Source organism: Diabrotica undecimpunctata, chromosome 1 (assembly GCF_040954645.1).
Source record: "Diabrotica undecimpunctata isolate CICGRU chromosome 1, icDiaUnde3, whole genome shotgun sequence".
NCBI classification, from domain to species: Eukaryota; Metazoa; Arthropoda; class Insecta; order Coleoptera; family Chrysomelidae; genus Diabrotica; species Diabrotica undecimpunctata.
In genome coordinates, this window is record NC_092803.1 from 86,723,656 (window position 1) to 86,743,022 (window position 19,367).

The 19,367-nt window shown below is 31.3% G+C and overlaps 1 protein-coding gene across 2 annotated transcripts in view; it reads left to right on the forward strand.

The window, feature by feature from the left end:
• Positions 1-19,367, forward strand: part of LOC140451119 (NPC intracellular cholesterol transporter 1-like) — a 229,349-nt gene that overhangs the window by 178,444 nt on the left and 31,538 nt on the right. For both annotated transcript variants that reach the window (XM_072544850.1, XM_072544856.1), the window contains exon 14: positions 8,340-8,786. In XM_072544850.1, the coding sequence (XP_072400951.1) occupies positions 8,340-8,786 (447 nt within the window). The remainder of the gene's footprint in view (positions 1-8,339; positions 8,787-19,367) is intronic.

Consider the following 19,367-nt stretch of genomic DNA (forward strand, 5'->3'; position numbering starts at 1 on the left):
TAGCAGCAAAAAAATCTTTGAACTTTTAGAGTAACGAAACTTGGTGTGGTGATAGTTCTTCATATGTACAACAACCTGTAACTCTTTATTTTTGGTGTTTTAGCCATTAGTGACCTTATCTAACTGCTTCAAAAATTGGAAAAATCGAGTATTATGCATCTAAAGTAAGCCAAAATACTCGGCAGTTTTGGCATTCTTGAATCAATTTCATAATACTAACCCCTTTTTCTCAATATAGATAATAAAAGAACTTACCAAGAGCTTTAACTTAAGTGATGGTAGAATTCTCAGGGTATTAAATCTGTGAAAAGTCGTTTTTGCCTATTAGTAAGTTTATGTAAAATTTTGAACAACTTTGATTTTGTAGCATATAGAAAACTTCTTTAGTCACTTTTCAAATGTATTAGCAATTGAAACAGTTTTTTAACCACAAAAAAAATGTACCGCCGAGCGGCCAAGAGTGTAAGGATTAATGCTAGTACGAATTCGTGCACGCATGTGTGCACAAATATTTTTTCTCTAATAATTTTTGGAATTCTAATAAATATAATAAGCTTACAATAGAGTTTTACCGTATTATTTTACAAAAATCGCCGAGAAAAATAATAAATTATAGTATATGAATTGAACCTGGCAGTAATAGTTACAAATTTGACACTGCCTAAAAAACTGTTTGAATCGCCAATAGGGAATGATTTTAATTATCAACGAAAATTTTTGAATTGAAAAAATATCACTATCTATTAGGATAATGTAAACATGCCGAGTGGAACAGTAGATGCATTATGCTTTAGTATATACAGCTTTAGTATATAGCATTAGTATATGCTTTAGTTCACATTGGAAAACTGTTTATCAAAGTTTTTTATCAGAAATGTTTATTCTCAAAACAAACAGTAAAACGAATATTTTTAAACTTAATTAGAATATATAACTATATACGATATAAATATTCTTATATTCTAATTAAGTTTAAAAATTTTCGTTTTACTGTTTGTTTTGAGAATAAACATTTCTGATAAAAAACTTTGATAAAAAGTTTTCCAATGTGAACTAAAGCATATACTAATGCTATATACTAAAGCTGTATATACTAAAGCATAATGCATCTACTGTTCCACTCGGCATGTTTACATTATCCTAATAGATAGTGATATTTTTTCAATTCAAAAATTTTCGTTGATAATTAAAATCTATGTTGTAACTATTACTGCAAGGTTCAATTCATATACTATAATTTATTATTTTTCTCAGCGATTTTTGTAAAATAATACGGTAAAACTCTATTGTAAGCTTATTATATTTATTAGAATTCCAAAAATTATTAGAGAAAAAATATTTGTGCACACATGCGTGCACGAATTCGTACTAGCATTAATACTTACACTCTTGGCCGCTCGGCGGTACATTTTTTTTTGTGGTTAAAAAACTGTTTCAATTGCTAATAGATTTGAAAAGTGACTAAAGAAGTTTTCTATATGCTACAAAATCAAAGTTGTTCAAAATTTTACATAAACTTACTAATAGGCAAAAACGACTTTTCACAAATTTAATACCCTGAATTATAAAAAAACGTTTTAACAATTCAATCTTTTGTTTTCGAGCACCCAGAGAATTCTACCATCACTTAAGTTAAAGCTCTTGGTAAGTACTTTTATTATCTATATTGAGAAATGATGATGAATATGATGATGATGATGAATATGAAATTGATTCAAGAATGCCAAAACTGCAGAGTACTTTGGCTTACTTCAGATGTATAATACTCGATTTTTCCAATTTTTGAAGCAGTTAGATAAGGTCAATAATGGCTAAAACACCAAAAATAAAGAGTTACAGGTTGTTGTGCATATAAAGAACTATCATCACACCAAGTTTCGTTACCCTAAAAGTTCAAAGTTTTGTTTGCTGCTAGCTTGAAAATTCGAAAAAACGCGATTTTCACGAAAATGATCAATTTCAAACAGCTCTAACTCTGAATCTACTCGATAAATTTTAATTTACCAAGTCTCATTTTAAAGGTAATAAAAAAACCTTTCAAGTAAGACCTATCAAAAGTATTTCTAATTACCCATTCACTATTTATGAGTTTTTAAAAATAACCAAAATCTTTAAATTTCGTCCGCACTAATTTAGTCCCCGACAATGGATCTTGGGATCTAGGATTTTGAAAATTGTTTTGTAAATAGCTGACGTTATAACAAAAAAAATGAGCTATTTTAAATTAAAATCGGTTTATAGGACATCGAGATGTAGCTTTTTGAATATAGGCTAAAAAGGGCCTTTTTTGGGCATTTGAGAAGGGATTTCTCGGGCCCTAGTGTACCTAGAGGGCTGAAATTTGAACTGTAGTCTTATTTCATAAGGTATAATAACATCCTATAATTTGGAGCAAATCCGAAGACCCCTCCCACAAAAGTGGGTGAAAAGTTTTGGAATTGCTCATATATATATATATATATATATATATATATATATATATATATATATATATATATATATATATATATATATATATTGTGACGATTGGGGTTTATAGAAAATAATTTATAAGTTATATACTACATAATATTAGATATAAAAAAGTATTTGATTATTTTAAATAAGTTATATACTAGAGAATTTAATAAAAATTATTTATGTGAGGGCATTTTTAAGAAATTAGCATATAATAATTGTAAAAAGTTGTATTTTAATGTTGTAAATATATTTAAGTGAGCCATGTGCATAGGCAACCAACTATACATATGTGTGATAGACAGATATACATACTCTCCAAGTGACATTTAGGAATATAAAGTGGGGTTATAATAATAATGTTAGTTTAAAATGTTTAATTTATATATATTTAATGATTTAAATGTTTATTCTGATCTGAAAAGCCTAAATGTAAACAAAATTATCAATAGAACATTAACAAATTCTCCAGAATGCAGAATTTGACCTTTGTTGACGGTCGAACATTCTGGAAATAATGGTTATGTCTGTAGAAGGAACATATATTTTTTTCGAGAACATCCATATAGAAGTAATGGAGCAAATGGAACATGATCTCTTACCAGATGATTCTAGAGCATCCAAAAAGATATAAATACCCGTGATTTGGATTCAAGATGGCGAGTTTATTATGAAAGTTAGTAGACACATTTAGTTAGTGAAGTAAATTGTTCAGAATTTTCAAGAAGTCAGTCAGAAAAATTTAGTAAGAAATATGAAAGTTAGTTGGAGTCAGTGAATCAGTTACAAATAGTCCAATTGTTTAATATAGTGAGTTAAATGAAGATTAAAAATTATGCATATATTTAATGCACATTTATAATTATACACAAATAATTATTGAAGATTATAAAAGTATATTAGAAGAATATTGGATGGACATTGGAAGGAATTAAAATTATATTATGATTGGAGATTAGTATAAATCAACTTATAATAATTGGATATTGGTATATTGAAAAGAAGAATAAATATAAATGGTGTTTGCTGGTTTGCTTGGTGGTGTATAAATGCTGGTGAAGAAAACTATATCTTAAATTGGTAGAAGCTGATAATTGGAAAAAGTAATTTCACAAAAACAAGGATAACCGAAGTACGAAGACATTCAGTGATGATTAGAATCTATATAGTGGAAAACAGTTCATTTAGGCATTCAGTGAAAGAAAGGTACAAAATTTTGTTAATATAATTTAGTTAGTGTCATAACAATTTCAATTTTGAAGATAGTTTGTTTAAATTTTACATTGTCTATAGAATTTAATTAGTTTTATAAGAATATCAATTTAAAGATAGTTTATTTTAAATTTACATTGGCTAGGTTAGATATATATGTGTGTTTCATAATAGTTATAATAAAGATAATTTAAAAAAGTACTTACAAACTAATTCTTTGAGAACCGCGATAAAAACCCTATATTATTAAAAAATACTCATTGCTCATCATTCAAACAAACAATACATCATAACAATATATATATATATATATATATATATATATATATATATATATATATATATATATATATATATATAAGAAAAAAGAAGTACTTGTGACTCGTTTGGAACAAATATATCTGTTTTGGATGGGTTGGAGTCAATAAAAGGGCTATTGGTTAACTATTTTTTTATTCTTGAGCTTTCAATTGTGTTTACAATTATTATCAAGAGCTAAAAAAGACAAAATACTTACAAGGTTGAACTAAAAAGAAAAAACAATTTTTGTTAACTTACCAAATAAAAATTAGTTTAGTAAGTAAAAATTACTGCTAATACATCTTCAAAATATTTAATACAAAAATGTTTTAATCCAATAAATGTTTCTCCGAAAATTTTTATAATTTTGAAAACATTTTTTTAATACAAAAATAATTGAATTTATAAATAAGTTCAAATAGCAACCAATTACAAATAGCCTCAATGTCATAAATGCCAACATAAAATTTTTATTTTTGACAATTATATTGCCAAAAGTAAAATTTCGTTTCAACATTCTTTTTTGTTTAGTAACAAAAAGAAGAAGATTTATTCACCGTTGACAGATGTCTGAAAGAATGTAACAGATATATGGAGAATTAAATATGACATTTTACAAGTTTTATATATAAATCATAAAGAAAGAATATAATTATAAATTTTGCTTAAATTTTGAATTTCTGATCTTTTGTTTAAATTATTATCACTTTTGCTAATACAAACGATTTCCAAAAAAGTCCTTTTAAATTTATTACTTTCACTACATAAAATTTTAATGTTATCAAAATCCATAATATGGTCTTTATCGATTACATGCTCTGCCAAAGCACAAGATGGTTTTTTAATTCTGCAATCACTTTTGTGAGAAATAATGCGATTTGAAAGATTTCTTCCGGTCTCACCAACATATTCAGCCTCACACTGAGTACAACTAATGTTGTATACTAAATTTGTTTTTTCAAATTTGTCTATAGGATATTTAGTTTTAGAATATAAAGATGAAATAGTTTTGATGTTCTTTGTTGCTATTTTTATATTGTCAATAACCTTTAGTGTTTGTATTAATTTAGGTGAATTATACGATTTACAGTTGAGGAAGAGGTAGATAATTCTCTACCATTCCTTGACATGAGAATTGTAAGAAATACAGACAATATGTTGAAAACCAGATGGTTCAGAAAACCCATATGTAGTAATAGATTTATAAGCTATTACTCTCACCATCCAAATAAGATGAAAATGAACCTTATAACAGGATTAAAAGAACGTGTTTTAAAACTTTCTCATCCAGATTATCTACAAGAAGATCTTCAATTATTAAAAAATATTCTAATTGAAAACTCTTATCCTCTAAATATGCTACATAGGATGCTTTTTTCTAATATTGGTAATATAAATAATTTAACACCATTTTTTGCTCAATCTCAAAACATTGTATCTAACAATCAGAACATCTATTATCATTCACTACCTTTTATACCATCATTAACACCTAAATTAATACAAACACTAAAGGTTATTGACAATATAAAAATAGCAGCAAAGAACATCAAAACTATTTCATCTTTATATTCTAAAACTAAATATCCTATAGACAAATTTGAAAAAACGAATTTAGTATACAGCATTAGTTGTACTCAGTGTGAGGCTGAATATGTTGGTGAGACCGGAAGAAATCTTTCAAATCGCATTATTTCTCACAAAAGTGATTGCAGAATTAAAAAACCATCTTGTGCTTTGGCAGAGCATGTAATCGATAAAGACCATATTATGGATTTTGATAACATTAAAATTTTATGTAGTGAAAGTAATAAATTTAAAAGGACTTTTTTGGAAATGGTTTGTATTAGCAAAAGTGATAATAGTTTAAACAAAAGATCACAAATTCAAAATTTAAGCAAACTTTATAATTATATTCTTTCTTTATGATTTATATATAAAACTTGTAAAATGTCATATTTAATTCTCCATATATCTGTTACATTCTTTCAGACATCTGTCAACGGTGAATAAATCTTCTTCTTTTTGTTACTAAACAAAAAAGAATGTTGAAACGAAATTTTACTTTTGGCAATATAATTGTCAAAAATAAAAATTTTATGTTGGCATTTATGACATTGAGGCTATTTGTAATTGGTTGCTATTTGAACTTATTTATAAATTCAATTATTTTTGTATTAAAAAAATGTTTTCAAAATTATAAAAATTTTCGGAGAAACATTTATTGGATTAAAACATTTTTGTATTAAATATTTTGAAGATGTATTAGCAGTAATTTTTACTTACTAAACTAATTTTTATTTGGTAAGTTAACAAAAATTGTTTTTTCTTTTTAGTTCAACCTTGTAAGTATTTTGTCTTTTTTAGCTCTTGATAATAATTGTAAACACAATTGAAAGCTCGAGAATAAAAAAATAGTTAACCAATAGCCCTTTTATTGACAACTTTTTGTTTGATAACTCCCCAGAGAAAGAAGTCTAAAATTGTGAGATCTGGAGATCTGGGTGGCCAATCTATGAACTGACTACCCCGGCCTATCCAACGGTTCGGAAAATTTTCATTTAGCCATTAGCATCCCACAAGTCGGTGTTTAAAAATTCTAAAAAGTTCTGTGAGTTCAAGTGTTCTTCAAAAAAGAAAGGACCAATAACTCGCTCGTTCAGTATACCACACCAGACATTGATTTTTTGAGAATACTGGGTTTTACAGTTTATTACCCAATGGTGATTATCTGCTGTCCAATAGCGACAATTCTGTGACGATACTACTCCATTTGTAGTGAAAGTGGCTTTGTCGGTAAACAACACGTTTTTTAGAAAATTTATATTGTTTAAATATTTCCCTTGGGCCCATAAACAACATTCTAAACGTTTTGCTTCGTGGCCTTCTTATAACGTGTGTAAGAATTTTGGTTTGAAAGGTTTAATATTATTTACCTTAGGACATCGCCGAATACTCTCTTGAGGCACATTCAAATATAAACTGGCATTCCTTAAACTGGCATTAGGGTTATTTCTGAAATGATCTAAAATGATTTGATCATTTCCTCTTCTTCTTTGTAACGGGTTATTTTTTAAAATTAGTTTTGATACTGCACCATATTCATTAAATATTCTATTTATTTTGTTTACCGCACCGCAGCTAATATTAGGACGATCCACATGTCTGTCATTAAATATTTTACAAACTTCCCTGGCACTTCTATCGTTATCTCCCAAAAGACATATAATTTCAATTTTTTCTCTCAAACTTAATCTTGCAGCCATGACACAAAATATTATTAAAAAACTTTGAAGTAAATATTGTTGCAGATATTATGCATAAATTTATGCTAGCACTGAAATTTGTATGACACAAATAATGTCAAACAGTAATGTCGTTGTCATGGATACTGAGATTTAAGTTGTAGCATGTAATGTTAATAATAATGTAAGTGCGTTACTTGCATTAAATTTTTATGCTATTTTAAACATTTTTTTGTCTAGTATTGGTTTATTATTAAAATTATTTAAAAAATAATTAGTTTTATGGTTATCTGTTGATACAGGGTGTTCTTTTTTGACTCGTAGCTTAGTGAGTTTTAAAATTGTAAGTTGTCATAACTTCGTTATTAATAAATATATTTTAATGAAATTTTTGTCATAGCTATTTGAAGCTACTCTAAATCCAGTGGCGTAGAAATTTTTTTAATAAAAAAATCGCTAATACAAATTCTCTATTTTCGACGAAGAAAAAGTATCGTAGACTGCACTGAAAATTTAAATAAATATTTCATATTTTGTCCCGCAATAGAACTTTTATTACATGACATTAAAAAAAAATTTGGTTAAAATCGGTTAACAACTTCAAATTTTATAGAGGTGTTTCCAATCTAAATGGGTCACACTGTATCTATATATATATATATATATATATATATATATATATATATATATATATATATATATATATATATATATATATATATATATTATAATAAATATCTAACGTCTGTCAGTTTTATTCTAATTTGCATTATAAATTAAAATCAAAACCGGTAGTTTTATTCGTAATATTTTTACTGTACCGTCAGTGTGACTTACTACAGTACACAAAAGTACGCCCATAATAAATAATGTGAACTTGAAGTCTATAAAATTTGTACTAGAACAAAAAGGGGTTTGCATTATTTATATAAATTATAATTTTTATGTAATTTATATTTACATAAATTACAAATATATTTCTTATGTGGGTCAGCATGTAATTCTGAAGAGATTATAGGTGAAAACATTTATATGTAATTATAATAAAATGATATAATTTAGTACCACAAAGCCCACATCAAACTGATATTTTTGATTTTTATTAGATATTTTTGTTATTTTAAGGTGTAAGCTTGATGGCCATCTTCGTCGTAACATTTCTCCTGATGGGCTTCGACATATTTTCCAGCGTGGTAGTAATAATTACAATTACGATGATCCTAGTGAATCTAGGGGGCCTCATGTACTGGTGGCACATCACTCTGAACGCAGTTTCCCTAGTCAATTTAGTAATGGCAGTAGGAATCTCAGTGGAGTTCTGCTCCCACCTGGTTCACAGCTTCTCAATGTCCATGAAGCCCACTAGATTGGAGAGAGCTGCTGATGCTCTCTCTACGATGGGCAGTTCCGTATTTTCGGGTATTACGCTAACGAAGTTTGGTGGTATCATCGTGCTATACTTCGCCAAATCGCAGATCTTCCAAGTATTCTACTTTAGAATGTACTTGGGAATCGTACTATTAGGAGCCGCTCATGGACTCATCTTCTTACCAGTTCTACTTAGTTTTATAGGTAAGTGTAATAAATTATTGTGTTTTATGACATAAATTGAGGCATTGAAGTAAAAATTTTATGCTTTACTAGGTTATGTTGATCTGTAAAAACAATAGTGTTTCATGTTGCGTCTCAATTTTTGTTATTTAGAATACTGCACTCGATTTTTGTGTAGTAGTTACATAGAAAAAAGCATACAGTTGGAATGAAAATACCTTTATGGGATTTTTCTTGTCTTGAAAAGCAGGTTTTTCCTATTTTATTTCGTTTTTCTACACATTGTTATGACTTTTTTTAGATTTCTTTTTTAGACATATTTTTCACTTTGGTTATTTGTTCTGTTGCCGTTAAACTATTTTTGAATTCTGATAAAAGTGCCTCATTGACATTCGAAAGGTTTAAAAACTCAAGAATAACTTGATGCTGATTAAACTTAATAGAAGAGAATAAAGAACTGTGATATTAGATCCATATTTGAATATCTTCTTCTTTTCTCTGTTTTTCAATGTGCCTCCAGTAAGTTGTCATTCCATCGTTTCCATGGTCTTCCTACTGATCGTCTTCCTATTGGGGAACCATCTCTTGTCGTCTTTACTACTGTATTTGGAGAACATCAAGGACTGTATACCCAGTCCTTGATATTCTCCACATTGCATCTACGTCGTATATCTGTACTTTTAGCTCTGTCCCATAGTGTTTTACCATCAATGTTTTTAAGTGTTTTCATCTCTGCAGTTTCTAACATCCTTTTTGTCCTCTCGTTAAAGAAAAAGCTTTAAAGAAAGTACCCAGTTGCAGTTACTTGTAGTCCAGTCGTCAGAGACTTGTTTTATAAAAATCATACGAACAAGTTGAATTTTGCTGAGAATGTCAATTTAGTAAGGGGAAAATCCGTTCACTAAGAATCTGTACACCGCCGTAGAAAATCGAATTGTGTCAATTTTAAATAAAATTTATATCAGCTCAACGGTAAAAATCCGATATTTTTTGATCATGGTGTCCTATCCCCAAAAATTAAAATACGTTTTAAATATGAAGAGTGCAGTGTTTGTATGGAATCTTTGTATTTTGCCGCAAATAAAGTCAGTTTCTATAAATCTGTTCAATAATTAAACGTTGCGCGATTTTTGTCATTTTTACGATTCTGTCATGATACTGATACTTACGATAAATATGAATCATACCCTAAGCAGTAAACACGGCTCTCCGCTTATACCTGCGATTGTAACTTTCCAGATGAGGATCGAATAATACACCAGCGTTCCGATCGAAGCTGACAGAAATTTCTAGATAAACAAATCAGGTATAAAACGGACGATTTGAGATTTAAAAGGACAGTCAAAAACAAAAGTGTTTCTATGTAGATTAAATAAATAAATGTATGTAAATAAACTCATAAAGTGTTGTAAAGTGTAGAACATTTTATAATAAATAAATAATAAATTAAATTTATAAAAACAGATCAGTGGTGTCAGAGTGGAATATATTTTAAATAAATTGTGAAAATGACTACGATTTATGAGCTCACAATTACGAATTTAAGAACACATCTCGAGGACAGAGAATTAGCTTCTACCGGAAAAAAAGCTGATTTAGTCCAACGACTAAAGAACGCTTTGGAGGAAGAGTGTTTGGAACCGGAAACTTATATATTTGAAGACAAACATGCTGCTGTCATCTCGGCGATTTCGAAAGTTTCTGGTGACATCGCATCATGAGAGAACAAAGTTTCTGGAAGTTTCCGGCGACATCGCTTCTTTAGAAAACAAAGTTTCTGGCGACATCGCATCATTAGAGAAGTTTCTGGTGATATTTCGAAAGTTTCCGGCGACATCGCTTCTTTAGAAAACAAAGATTCTAACGAGATTTCTTCTCTGGAAAGCAAAGTTTCTGCTAACATCTCTAAAGTCACTTCTGAGATGTCTGCCCTCGAGGATTTGCTGCTTAAGTTGGAAACGCGGCCGAACTTTGAAGGAAGTGGAGGTTCTGTTCATGTTAAAGTCCCAACTTTCGACGGAAAATCGTCATGGAACAACTACATGAAACAGTTCGAATCAGCCGCAAGAGCGAATGGATAGTCTGAAAAAGAAAAGGCTGTAAACCTGACTATCGCTCTTCGAGGAGATGCCTTAGATGTGCTTAGACAGGAGACGGATGATTTCGAACAACTTAAAGGTTAAATATGCGATATGGTCACGAACATTTGGAGCATGTATATCAGTCGCAGCTTAAAAATCGAAGACCAAAGAGAGATGAGGCTCTTCAAGAATATGAGCTAGATGTTGCCAGATTAGTACGATATGCTTATCCAACAGCTCCCAAAGACATGATGGAAAAGTTGGCCGTTCAAACATTTGTTGATGGTCTTCGTGATCATGAAATGCAGAGAACACTGCGATTAGCTCGTCACAAGACGCTGGTTGATGTCTTATCCGCCGCCCTCGAATACGAGTCAGCTACGCAGGCCTCTGGCGGGTACAGTAAAGTTAGGACTGTAAAAGAGGAAGGAGATGAAGATAAACTTGACCAGCTCGTTAATATGATGAACAGTATTACATACAAGAAAACGAAGACCATAAAATCAAGAAACTCACCATCAGGAAAACTAGAACGGGTCGGCCTTAGGAGGGCAGTTTCGACCCGGAAATTTTCCAAAGACCCTCTCATATTAATAGCTTCTTTGAAATGTCGTGAAGATAGTGTATATGTAGATGGACAAATAAATGGTAAAAGGCATACGTTGTTGCTGGATACCGGAGCGACCAGAACCATTATACGCCCGACAGTTATAAACAGTCGGAAGAAACTGTTACCAACGAGGTTGCGACTTCGGATTGGTACAGGTGAAAATGCCAACATTCATGGAGAAATCCAGGTACAATTAGGAATTGAAGCAGAAAAGTTCGTCCATACTGTTAAAGTTGCTGACATCGAAGAGGATGTTATATTAGGAATGGACGTAATGAATATGCATGGATTCCAATTGGATTTTAAGAATAAGGTAATCAAAGTTGGTAACGAGGAGGTATTTGTTCATCCACATGATGACAACACTGTGCAAGCAGCCATTAAAGAAGATACAGTCGTGCCTGCGAGAAGTGAAACGATCATAGTAGCGCGGTTACAGGGAATTGTGGACGGAGGGACACCTGTTATGATGGACTTGGAACCATGACGACGAGGTTGGCCGAGGAATCATAATCGGAAAGGAATTGGTGACTTCAGCTAAAGAAATACCTGTGAGACTTATCAATGTCAAGAAAGACGGGATGATAGAACCTTCTACGAGCCCATGGGTCTCTCCGGTGGTCCTGGTTAAGAACAAAGACGGAACGACGAGGTTGTACGGACTGGAAGTAAATTGTTTTCTACTTTGGATTTGAAATCTGGATACTGGCAGATAGAAATGGACCCAGTAGATAAAGAGAAGACAACCTTCACTACAGGATCTGGATTGTGGCAATTCTACGTTATGCCATTTGGAAAGCAAGAAACAAGTTGCTTTCATCACGTCATCGTAGACACATCGTCTCAGGACCAGCAACTTCACGTGGAGTCATACGTGGCTATGTTACCAAATCCACTTTTAACTTTAACATCACAATATTTACCACCATATAATGTAAACTAAATTTAAAAAACAACTTTTAACGGGTTTTTACCCACATATTTAGTGGCTCAATAAATGTATACCCACCTAGTGCACTGATGATGGAATATGGATTCCGAAAACGTTTTGTGATATAGCCCGTTTGGGTTTTTAAATTATATACCTTTTATAAAGAATTTTTAATAAAATTTTTTGTTATATATGGTATACAGCCAACTACAGGAACTTAGATTCCTTGTGGAGTTCATCTTAGTTAGAGCCTAGTCTTTAAAACCTATAACATAAAATTTCGATTTTGGTTTTTGGCAATAAATATGAGGCATTTGAAATATGCCTAAAAACGCATATTTTAAACATTCACAGTGAACTGAGTTTATTAGTCTAATTTATTAACTTTATTTATTATAAAATGTTCACACTTAGTTTATTAGAGTCTTTATTTAATTTATATATACAATCCTACACTTAATTTATTTCACACTATAATTATATAATTTATTTACATTTATTATAATTTATATTCCCGACAATACGCGCGTTACATTTCAAAACTCGACTCGATATTATTATTCAGACTAACTTTAAAATGAAAAGGTCCCCTATTTATATAAAATATCCGTTATTCTGGAATCCCCTCTGGCCTCCTGTGTTTCTAGCGGGTCGGAGAATATACTAGAAAACACAAGTTAGAATAACAAAATGTTTACAGGCCAAACATGAGTTATATTTATTGTAACATTGCCCCCCTCTTAAAAGAGGGTCCAGTTGCCGATACCAGCATACCGTTCCAGTTCTAGTCCCGACAAGTTTCCAGGAGGTACCATCTTTTAAGAGGGGGCAATGTTACGATAAATATTACTCCTGTAATATTTATGTTTGGCCTGTAAACATTTGTTCTTCTAACTTGTGTTTTCTAGTATATTCTCCGACCCGCTAGAAGTCTGTCTGGCGCTCCCTTCTTTTGTCTCTACTATGATTGAATTGTTTCCTCTCTCTGCTGTCCCTGATTCCTCCCTCTTCCTTTCCATCTCTTTTATCTTTTCTTTGAAGGTCGACATATCGGCAGCAACTTGGTTTTTTAACGAAGATATTCTATCGTCGAGGGCAGACATCTCAGAAGTGACTTTAGAGATGTTAGCAGAAACTTTGCTTTCCAGAGAAGAAATCTCGTTAGAAACTTTGTTTTCTAAAGAAACGATGTCGCCGGAAACTTTCGGAATGTCGCCAGAAACTTTGTTCTCTAGTTTCGCAATCGACGAGATGACAGCATCATGTTTGTCTTCAAATATATAAGTTTCCGGGTCAATACCCCCTTCCTCCAAAGGGTTCTTTAGTCGTTGGACTAAATCAGCCTTTTTTCCGGTAGAAGATAATTCTCTGTCCTCGAGATGTCTTCTTAAATTCGTAACTGTGAGCTCATAAATCGTAGACATTTTCACTATTTATTTAAAAATCCCACTTGTAACACCAATGAACTGAGTTTATTAGTTTAATTTATTAACTTTATTTATTATAAAATGTTCTCTGAATCAGATGTCGTTATTGCGTCCATAACGAAGCCATTTTATTTTTGCTTCCTAATAAGACAGAGAAGATTATTTTTCACGTTAAGAACGGCTATGAATAACTGTTCTGATGAGACTTATTAAGTCGAAATACGTATCAACAGATACATAGACGCTTTGTACGTGAAATCAAATCTTTTCTGTCTTTTTCATTTTATTCGGATCTACTCTGTATAAGTACAAGAAACAAATTCGTTAAAGATTTCTGCTTAGTTGAGGAGACATGTCGTGGAATGCAAATTTTAGATTCCCCATGTCTCTATTAACATCTTTATCAACGTCTGGCTATGCCTTGCAATTTTTAGAAGGCTCCAGATTAAAGCAGAAATCTGAATTTGTTTCGAAACTATCTTACCGATTTTTATATCAGATGTCGCTATTGCGTCCATAACGAAGCCATTTTATTGTTGCTTCCTAATAAGACAGAGAAGATTATGTTTCACGTTAAGAACGGCTATGAATAACTGTTCTGATGAGACTTATTAAGTCGAAATACGTATCAACAGATACATAGACGCTTTGTACGTGAAATCAAATCTTTTCTGTCTTTTTCATTTTATTCGGATCTACTCTGTATGAGTACAAGAAACAAATTCGTTAAAGATTTCTGCTTAGTTGAGGAGACATGTCGTGGAATGCAAATTTTAGATTCCCCATGTCTCTATTAACATCTTTATCAACGTCTGGCTATGCCTTGCAATTTTTAGAAGGCTCCAGATTAAAGCAGAAATCTGAATTTGTCTCGAAACTATCTTACCGATTTTTCTATCAGATGTCGCTATTGCGTCCATAACGAAGCCATTTTATTGTTGCTTCCTAATAAGACAGAGAAGATTATTTTTCACGTTAAGAACGGCTATGAATAACTGTTCTGATGAGACTTATTAAGTCGAAATACGTATCAACAGATACATGGACGCTTTGTACGTGAAATCAAATCTTTTCTCTCTTTTTCATATAATTATATAATGTATTTACAACATTTATTATAATTTATATTCCCGACAATACACGCGTTACATTTCAAAACTCGATATTATTATTCAGACTAACTTTAAAATGAAAAGGTCCTCTATTTATATAAAATATCCGTTATTCTGGAATCCCCTCGGCGACCTGTGTTGACCTTTCTTGAAAAAAAGGGAGCGCCAGACCGGTTTCTAGCGGGTCGGAGAATATACTAGAAAACATAAGTTAGAATAACAAAATGTTTACAAGCCAAACATGAGTCATATTTATCGTAACAACATTATAAACGATTGCGCGTCTCGGGGAATCCTCCTTGAAGTCGATATTGAGTGGAATTGGTAGCTAAAGCTGTGTATTTTTATAAAACGTACTTACGTAATCGTGTAATAGAAAAGAAGCAGTTTTAAACATTTTAGATCGTTTGTAACTGTTTTAGAAACCGAAATTTCATGTTATAGGTTTCGAAGATTATACCCTAAAAATAAAAATTTCTGTTGACCGGTCAATGAACGTGATAAATTTTATTGATCTCATGAGAATCGTAAAAAATAGCAAAAATCGCGCAAAATTTAACACCTTTATAAAAACTGACTTTATTTAGGGTAAAATACAAAAATTCCATATGAAAACTGCACACTTTACCTTCAAAACGCAATTTTATTTTTGTTGATATGACACTCTGATCAAAAGATGTCGAATTTTTACTGTGGAGTGGATACAAATTTTATTTAAAATTTATTTCGCATACGTAATGATATTCAAAATCGCTGGTCGCTTCAAGCGTTGTTTCTGATAGAACGGTTTATTCTACACAAAAAGTGTTAATAAACATTTTTGTTTAAATTTAACATAGTTACATTTTTTTTACGGTATCTATACACATTCTTACTAAATCGATTTTTTCCGTTTTCCCCATTACTAGGGAGTTTTAAGGGGAAGCCCGGGGGTAGGAGTGGTAAAATGTATTGCATCTCCCCAATATTGACATTCTCAGCAAAATTCAGTTGGTAGGTACATGATGGTACATTCATCATCATACTGGCTTTACAACCCTGTGAGGGGTTCTTGAGGAGACTAGGGTACAGCCCTAGTCTCCTCAAGAATTTCTCTCCAATCATCCCTATTCATCGCCTTCCTCCTCCAAGCATGTATTCCCATATTTCTCATGTTTTCATCGATGTTATCAAGGAGCGTTATTCTGGATCTTCCTCTTCCTCTCTAACCAATGAGGATCCACATCAGACGTGTTATCTTCATATATTTTATATAGTATGTTTCAATTGTAGTGGCGCAAATTTCTAGGAACAGTAAAGCCTCACCAAACAAAGCAGTGGCGTTCCAAAAAATACTTATGATTTAAATCAAATTGTTAAAGATAGGTACACACGATGTATTAAACAATAATGTTAGATTATATTTTTGGCAATATTGTACTACATTTTAATATACATATTATTATAATATATCACATACATAATATTGTCTGTATGTGAAACCATAGATATGTATTACAGATTACAGTATTGATAAATAATAATTACAAATATTGTTTTAACTTTAAAACCTTTATTATTTATATTATTACTCACTTACACGTCACAAAGTTAAATAGAAGAATATACGAAATGATTGTAATAAAATAAAAAATAATACATACATACAGGACGGTTTTCTAAAGCTACTTATTTTCACATAAGTTACATAGGTACATCGTAATGTTAAATTATATTATTCACTTTCATAATCAGATGCACTGTTGTCGTCACTAGAATCATTTAAATCAATCCTTAATTCTTCAGTAATCATATCTATGCGACGTTCACTTCCCAACACTTATCGTCAATGTTGACAACATGTTCACACACTTTCTTCCAGTTATCTACAGTTACTCTAACAAATTCCTGTTCCAACACTTTTACGTCTTCTAATTTAAAATAAACGTTTTGTTTTGCAACTTCATTTTTTATTTGCGCCAAACCATTTCTATAGGGTTCAAGTCTGGATGATATGGCGGGAGTTTTTAAGAAACTTGTCCACATTTTTGCAGCACTTTGTCAAATTTATATTAAATGTGATCTTGTTTGAGTCGTTTGATGATTTCATAAAATTGTGGTTTTAACATTGACGTTACAAATGGTAATTTTTTTTCTGTCAACCAAGATATCATATCCATTTTTTTAGAGGGTGCTTTATTAATTTGTACATTATATGCCGCAATATCACTAACAACAACAGATCCAACAGGCAAATTGGGGATTGTTCTCTCATCCATTCTTTATAATTTTCTGAATTCATATCATCATGATAATCTTGTCTTAGCTCCTGACTTAAAAATCAAAAGGGCATTTGGTATGAAACCTATCTTCACATTACAATGTACGATAATCAACCTACTTCCTTTTGAAATGTTTTTGAACAATCATTTGCCACTGTCATCTGTCCAGCTATTTGGCGTAGTGTGTCCTGCATGTACATAGGTTTCATCAACATATACAATTGACTTACCTTCGCTTCTGTAATACTTAATTTTGTCCAAATATTTAATGCGTAGAGCACGAATATCATTTCGTTCAATTAATAAACGTCGATTTATCTTTTGTTTTCTTCCATTTAAATCCCAAATCTTCTACAATTCTGTAGAGAGAACTCACACTTTCAGTCCACTCGTACACCTCTTCAAGCCTTTTCTGCAAAAGCGTCAATGATACACGACAACGTTCAGTCTCATGAAAACGATGAATGTTATTTCTAATGAACTGTTTGTCATACTCCCTCAAGTTTGTCACGGCTGCTTTCCTTTTAGCAAGTGTTGTAGCTGGAAATTTTAGTGTATTATTTGACTCTGCGTTTGTTAACATACTCGCTTGTTGAATGATCCTTTCTACTGTACGTAAAGATACTCCAGTAGCTTCACTCACACGTTATTTAATACTGGTTCGATTATCTTCAGGAAATAGTATTTGCATATATATTTAAACACATTGTAAACTATTCCTTTGGATTTTGGTATCAATCTGATCTGTTTACTCGTACTACACTTAACCATCTCCATTCTACAAAATAGTTCTAATACGCGTGGTAGCACTTTTCTTGTTGAAACTCAACAACACGATAAACTTACGAACTCGTTTGAAATCCAGTGAAAGGAAATTCTCTTAAATAATTCTACTCAGTTCTTTGTATGTCCTTAACTAGTCGTTAAGGAGTCATTAATAATGACTTTATAATTACGGTTTTAAGGTATCTGATACTAAATTAGAAATTAACTTTTACCAAACTTTATAAAGTATCGATTATTGAAGATGGTATTATAACAAACAAAAAATTTGGTATCTACAAAACAATATGTGTACAATCAAACTCCATTTATTATTTAAGTGAGTAATAATTTTGTAATTAGTGCGATTTCAAATAATTTAATTTGTTTAATATTGCAACGCCACTGCATGGGTCTGATCATAGATATTCTATTGTCTGCGCGATTAACTATTTCGTGGAAGGGCTCGCCACTCGATTTGAAATAAGCTGTAATATCTGTTTCCTGGTGTATTCTATAAAGTTCAAAGTTGTACCGTCTTCTCCACACTCCATTGTCATTCACCACTTCACAGATTCGCCTTAGTCTATTTTTTTTTTTTTTTTCGAAACGTCTTAACATGTTTTCATTACTTTTTGTAAAAGTCCAGGTCTCTGAACCATATGTTAGGACTGGGCGTATTATTGTTTTGTAGAGTTTTACCTTTGTAATTCTCGTTATAATTGAGGATTTAAGAAGGAGATTGAGCCCAAAATAGCACCTGTTGCACGTGCAAATTGTGTAGTTTATCTCTGCAGTAGTGTTATTTTTAGTGTTGATGAACGTTCCCAGGTATACAAATTCGTTAACTACTTAGATTTCACCGTTGTCTATAACAAGTGGCCGTAAGATTTGTAGTTGCGTGCTTTTTTATTTTATTTTTTGGCATTAGGAGTGGATCCATACAGCCAAGAACATTTTTACTATTGATTAGGCTGAATTAGGCTAGATATTTGTAGTGTTTAGTTAGCAAATAAACAATTTTTTACACAATTGTCTACTCAGGATTAATGTTTTCTGTACCTACTAATAATTATAATGAACGATTGACTGATTCAGTCAGGGTAGACACGAAAATATAGATTTATGGAATTCTTTTGTATTATAGGTTCATTATACTTTTTTTAACTCTTATCCTTTTTCATGTTGTTATTTTTTCTTTTCTTTATTTTTTTGTTTTTACGATTTGTTTGTGTTATATAGCTCGTCATAACATCCTATTATTTCATAAACCGTAGTGATTCCCCAACCAGTAAGTCTTACGAACAGTACTGAAAAGCTTCTACTCGGTTCAGAGCTTATGTTGGCTTTTGCCTCAAGGGAGGTTAAAACATTATTATGTGCCATATTTTCTTTTATCTTTTTTTGATGCTCAAATG